The 6,160-nt window shown below is 51.1% G+C and overlaps 1 protein-coding gene across 1 annotated transcript; it reads right to left on the reverse strand.

The window, feature by feature from the left end:
* Positions 1–202: 202 nt before the first annotated feature.
* On the reverse strand, positions 203–5,910 carry LOC123090789 (probable linoleate 9S-lipoxygenase 4). The gene is made up of 9 exons (XM_044512130.1): positions 5,515–5,910; positions 4,631–4,908; positions 2,958–3,195; positions 2,506–2,859; positions 2,331–2,413; positions 2,105–2,215; positions 1,657–1,970; positions 1,270–1,533; positions 203–1,184 (listed from the first exon to the last, which is right to left on the reverse strand). The coding sequence occupies exons 1-9, from the start codon at positions 5,723–5,725 to the stop codon at positions 401–403; spliced, it is 2,637 nt and encodes an 878-aa protein (XP_044368065.1). The 5' UTR covers positions 5,726–5,910; the 3' UTR covers positions 203–400.
* Between the last annotated feature and the right edge of the window lie 250 nt (positions 5,911–6,160).

The following is a 6,160-nucleotide window of genomic DNA, read 5'->3' on the forward strand; positions in this document are numbered from 1 at the left end:
CACCGCAAGATGAGTTACTCAAAAACCATTGAAGAGTTTGATGAAGGGCATGGAGAATGCATTTCCATCGATGACCGGTTGATCAAATAGGTAAAAACCATTTGTTTGGTCTGTTCTATCCTTTGTTAATTGATGTATTCATGGATTTTCGTCAGTTAAGAATTGCTGAAACAACTATTCAGGCGTTGACTGAACACTGACATTTCTGGAGATAACTAGTACTAGAAAGAATGCACGCAGTGCTTATTCATGCCTCATTGTCCTCTCCCTATCAACACCCCTGACAAACTAATTACCGCAGCCAGCCGGAAGCCAATGAAAAGTAACACAATACACCCTGCGAGACAGGAATCAACCAACGGCCGGCGGACGTCCGTCTACTGAGAAAGAAAGAGTACACTCAGATGGAGACGCTGTTGGGGATGCCCATGGCGGTGAGCCCCAGCCCTTTCTCGCCGTCGACATCCGACGTGTTGGGGTACAGCAGCATGTACGGCATCTTCACCGGCCCGTTCCGGTTCTTGAGCGCCGGGTCCTTGTTCATGTCCAGGATCCGCTTCTCGATCTCCATCAGCCGGGTGCCGAACCTCTTGAACGCCTCCAGGGCCTTGGCGTCCGACGTCCACTCCGGCGTGTCACGCTGCCCCAGGTACACCTCGTCGGAGGAGTGCTTGGACAGGATCTCGATGAGCGTGATGCCCAGGATGGTCTGGAACTGGCTGGTGATGGTGTGGATGAACACCTTGTCGGCCTCCTTCCCGCCCTTCTGCAGCTGCTTGTACTCCTCTTCGCCCTCCTCCGGCATCTTCCGACGGCTCACAGTCGGCCGGTTCGGGAGGTACCCAGCGTACGGGTACTGCCCGAAGTTGACCGCCGCGTGTAGCGCCGACGCCACCCAGATGATGGTGGTGCACGTCTTGGCCAGCTCCTGCACGGTCACCATCCTGGGCCACCAGTCCGCGTCCTTGAGGTCGCCATGCCCGACCTCGCGCACCTCCTTCCACCACTCCTCCAGCTCCTTGTCGGCCCGGAGCACGCCGTCGTTGGGGTAGTAGATGGCCAGGTACTCGTTCACCCACCGCTCGATCGCCCACCAGATCACCAGCCCGTCCACCGCATACGGGTAGTCCTTGATCAGCAGCCGGACACCGTATGGGCTCGATGAATCCGGCACAGCCATGCCTCTGCGTGCACAAACAAGCAAAAATCATCTTTAGTCAACCATTTCTCCCACATTCCGATCTTGTATCAACCTTCTCTTTTTATTACCTCTTGACAAGATCGTCGGGGAGGCCCTGCTCGGTGAGCTTCCAGTTCTTGTAGACGATGGAAGACATCTCAAGCGCATATTTCTCCGGGAAGACGGTCATCTCAAAGACGCCACCGGCGTTGATGAGAGTGGTTCGCGCCAGGGCATTAATGTTCAACGTGTCGCGGTAATGCGGGCTCAGCAGCTTGTGCACCGGGTGCACCACACTGAGTTGCCGGTTCGTCGCAATCACGAACGGCTCGATCACCGCGTGCGTGTTCAGCCTAAGAAAACAATCAAAAAGCTCAGCTCAGCACTTTGTTGGTACCCAGAGTGGCACTTGTTCTCTGCCTAGAACCTATAATTTTGAAGCAGGAGTATATATATACTGATGTTGCAATGCATACCAGTGGCTGATAAGCTGATGCCATGCGGAGTCGTCAACAGAGGCGTAAGCCTTGGCAAGCTGCCAGATCTGGCCATCAACACCAGACTCAATACCAGCCGGAAGGTACACCTTGCTCTCCGCGCCGTGCTGCATCCCCTGGGGGTGCGGCAGGCTCAGCTCGATGGCCAAGGGCTTCAGCGTGCCGTCGGCCTTCAGGAACAGCAGGGTCCTCGAAGCGTAGATGTAGTTGCCTTCCAGCTTGTTGATGCGGTCAAGGAATGGCATGAAGTTATCGTGGTGATCTAGAATGAAGAGCCTGTTTTTCTCCATTGCCTGCACAATACATGGTTGTTAGGACAATCAATCTTACAGTACTAGATTATTCAGTACTGTACTTGTTCACTAGCAATTTGCACCTCAATGAGATTTCCCTTTTGACCACAAAATAGCTCAATGAATCAACATACCTGTTTCACTGTGAGGCCATCTTCCAGGTTCTGCTGAATTTGATCTTCGGTGATAGTGCTTGACTGGTCCCCGTACACACTGGGATCCAGGGTGCTTTTTACAGGGAACTCCTGTGGTCATCATCAAATAGAAAACAAATGATGATTAATTCTCAATCGATTATGAGGAGATGGTTTATTCTTTTCTTCTTCTTCTTTATACATATAAAAAGGGATAGGCGCTAACCGTCAGACGTTTGATGCAAACCGGGTTCACGCCTGCGAGCATCTCCCGCGCAAACTCCTCATCTGACCTCCAAGCATAATCATCTGACATTTAAGAAAATAAGTTATATAACAAAAATAAAAAGGGTAAAACAAGGGATGGCCGTATTAAGCAAGTCATGCACACAGCTGATTACTTGATCTGATAACATGTGGAAGGGGCAGGTTCAGGAGGTCGTCGCCAGCAACTGGTAAAAGACTTTTAATAAACGGAAGGGGGATTTTTTTCTTGAGCTCCTTTAGGTGTTGGTTATCTGGCACTTTCAGAAGACCGTCGTAGAGATCATAGATGTCTTGAAACGAATCAAACTCCTTGGGTGTAGTGTCAACGTAGGTCCTAATTATCGGAAGAATGGCCTCGGTGATGGCCTTGAGAGAGTAGCCAAGGAAGTCAGACAGCTTGAGGTGGCCAAAGCGCTCATCGCGCGGGACATAGATGTTCAGGGCCTCCTGTATCTTGTACTGAGGAATTCTGCTCTCTGATCTAGGGTCTGGCGAAAAAGATCAAATCCCCGATATGAGTCCAATTGCAAGGTGACATGGTTGTGAACATGTGAAAAAAACATATAGTATAGTGCACTGGACTCACCTGTTTTTGTTGGGGGTCGGCCAGTTCTGCAACGACGGGGATAGGGGAGTTCTTGGGTGCCGCCGAGAACCGGGCGCGGATGGCCCTTGTCCGGCTCACCGAGGTCGTTGTAGTAGTCATAGCGGTACACACGGTCCCACTCCTCGTACTTTCCGGTCGTGCCGTCGCCTCGGAGATTGTTGAGTTCATCCTGCCTGTATTGCACCAAAAGTGCAGGCATTTTGCTGGGCAGATAGGTCTGAAAAAATAGCGAGAAAATGAGGCGACAGATAAGCAAAACGAAACCTGTGAGAAGCAGGACTACTCAGTCCCCCAAACCCAGGCAGGCAGGTGCTCCGGGATTTAAAACAGGACTACTATAAATTAACTTGTGAGAAACAGATACTAATTCAGCTTGTCACTTGTGATCTTCTATTATTTCTGAAAAGAAGTTCATATTTCTGTCTCCTGATCCTCTGATCATCAGGGGAACAGTTAAAAATAGCATTTTTCTTCTTGGTAATAAACAACTATAGGAGTAGAAAAGTCGTCAACTTGCTATATATACGATCTAACAATTGGTTGTGGATCTGAGAGATTCGGATATGCCCGGGGATGGGTGATCCTTGTCCAGAACAAAAGCCTACTAAAATAGAGTAGGTAGCAAACTGATGACACCTGCAACTTGTTGTATTATAATCGTAATAGTACGGGTAACTTGTACGACCAGCCCATTATCTTTGTAAAATGAAGCTCATAAGATGAGCTTAGTCAGTAGGGATGCATGCATCTGCATGGGCGTGCAACTTGCTGTCAAACTATCATAATCGCATAAGATAGATTCGTTGGGTCGTTTTGAATGGACGACCAAGCAATGCAAAATGTTGTGGCATCAAAGGACGCAAGCCCCGGGCCAAAATGGGGATTTGTAATCAGAGATTATTTTTCATTCCAGGTGAAGCTAGGTGGGGTATGATGTGGATACTCTGTAGAAGACATTGTTTGTGGCGTTGGGAATTCTGACAAGGCATTAGTATATTTGACAGCAGCAAAGGGCAGCCGTTGACTTGACTGAAAGACCAAGACCCAGCAACAGCAACTCGACAGCTAACAAAGGTGTGATCTCACCGGATGACAGCACGCAGTAGTAAATTCCTTGTCTGCGCCAGCTCAACTGCTAGTGGTCGATTTGGCATCTCTTCTTTTTGATTGACTGTTCTTTTGTTCTGTTTTTGACAGCAATTTTGGCATTTGTTCTTGACAGCCTATCTATCATTAGCATCTACTCCCTTCGTCCGGAAATACTTGTCGGAGAAATGGATGTATCTAGACATATTTTAGTTCTAGATACATCCATTTTTATTCATTTCCGCGACAAGTAATTTCGGACGGAGGGAGTATAGTAGTAGGTGGCACAAGTGATAACAAGTAGTAACATGGTATACTACCCCTAATCCATAGCAGATTTTCTTAATAATGCAAAAGAATCGGCTAAGATCCAATCCAATTCCAATCCAAGGTCCATGACCACACCCAGAAAAGGACACGACATTGTAAAAAGAAAATGACATTAGTGCAAAACGAGAGTCAATAATATTGATTGATTGATTGATTGCGGCGGCGTCGCCGTCGGCGGCGGCGGCGAGGGGAAGGAAGGAAGGAAGAGGAAGAGGAAGGGGGAAGAAGGAACTGACGTCGTTGGCGAAGAAGACGCGGTCGACGTTGGGGTAGATCCAGGAGTTGGCGACGAAGACGACGGTGCCCTTGCCGGGGACGCCGTGGAGGGTGAGCGTCTTGAGCAGGTACTCGGAGCGGTAGGTGTTGCGGACGAGGACGGCGCCGGGGATCCCCTGCGAGTCGTCCCACTCGAAGGTGACCTTGAACACCGACTCCCCGGCCGCCTTGGACTTCATCGTCACCACCATCTCCTCCAGGTGCGCCGGCTTCCCCACCTTGCCCCGCTTCGGATTCTCTGCAACACAGGAATCATCAAGTCATTTTCGTTTCATTTTCGGGTCTCAGTTCTCAAAGATTGAGGTGACGATCTTGGATTTTGGGAGGGGGACGGCGGACACGTGGGTGGAGTCGGTCGCGGACATTGACTAGTCTCCCGCTGTCCTCGGCCGGTCCCGGCCCCGGTCCCTCCGGAGGCCACGGCATTGATGCTAAACCCTGGCGGCCACGCCAATCTAGGAGCATCGATCCATGGGTCCACGACAACAGAGAACGATCAAAAGCTCAAAACTGCCTTTGTTTTCAGTTCCTTTTCTTTCTTTCTTTCTTTTTTAACTGAAACCAACACAGATTGTTTCTCAACTTAATCCATACTCACATGATTCGCAAACAGAAAAGAGACTGAAATCGACACAGACTGTTTCTGAACTAAACCAATACGGCCGGGATTCGCAGACAAAAAAAAAGGACTGGAATCAACAGAGATCGTCGCGAAAACGGCAAGAGCGAAACTGAAACGCAGGCGCGTAGTAGAGCCAGCGGTTACGCGGCGGCGGGGTGCGACGGATGCAGGGAGGGAGAGAGGGAGAAGCGAAGGGGGAAGGGGGAGGCGAAAGGTGCTTACGGGGGTCTGGGGCGGTGGCGCTGACGAGGTGGAAGATGACGCCGTCGTCCTTGCCGAGGATGTCGTGGACGCCGTCGAGGAGGGAGGCGTGGAAGTCGCCGAGGTTGAGGACGTCGCTCTTGACCAGCACCGCCGTGCCCCGGATCTTGCCCTCCTTCCACGCCTGCTTGTTCTTCCCCGTCAGCCGGTCCACCAGCCCGTGCAGCAGCATCTCTCCTCTCCTCTCTGGTTTCGTTCTTGGGGCAGAGCAGAGCACGAGGAACACAACTGGCTGGCACAAGTAGAGTGGGCTGGCCTGGCCTGCGGCCGCTACGCCGGGATTTATAGGACCGGCCGTCCGATACTTTACCGCAGCCACCAACCCAGCAACAGCGATGTCAGACGGGAGTTGCCGCGGGATGAGATCGCCGGAGGGCGAGGTGGCTTTTGGTGCACTTTATGGTAATAATTTTATTTACCGCGTGGTACTAGTAAGTATTTCTCGACGAGATCCCGGCGGTTTTTAAAACCTTTTCTCTCTCTCTCTCTCTCTCTCGAGCGCGGCGCTGCACGAGGAGGCGCATGGGGGTATACTAGTCGCCGTCGCCGCGCCACGGCGGGTAGGAGCCCAGCTGGCTGGCTGCCAAAAACACCATGGGAGGCATGG

This window comes from Triticum aestivum, chromosome 4B, assembly GCF_018294505.1.
Source record: "Triticum aestivum cultivar Chinese Spring chromosome 4B, IWGSC CS RefSeq v2.1, whole genome shotgun sequence".
NCBI classification, from domain to species: domain Eukaryota; kingdom Viridiplantae; phylum Streptophyta; class Magnoliopsida; order Poales; family Poaceae; genus Triticum; species Triticum aestivum.

Coding starts and splice junctions, on each gene's coding strand:
- LOC123090789 (XM_044512130.1), bottom strand. CDS start 5,725: ATGCTGCTGCACGGGCTGGTGGACCGGCTGACGGGGAAGAACAAGCAG. Junction 3,196..4,630: donor GCGTCTTCTTCGCCAACGAC/GTCAGTTCCTTC, acceptor CTATTTTTTCAG/ACCTATCTGCCCAGCAAAAT. Junction 1,971..2,104: donor ATGGCCTCACAGTGAAACAG/GTATGTTGATTC, acceptor TGTATTGTGCAG/GCAATGGAGAAAAACAGGCT.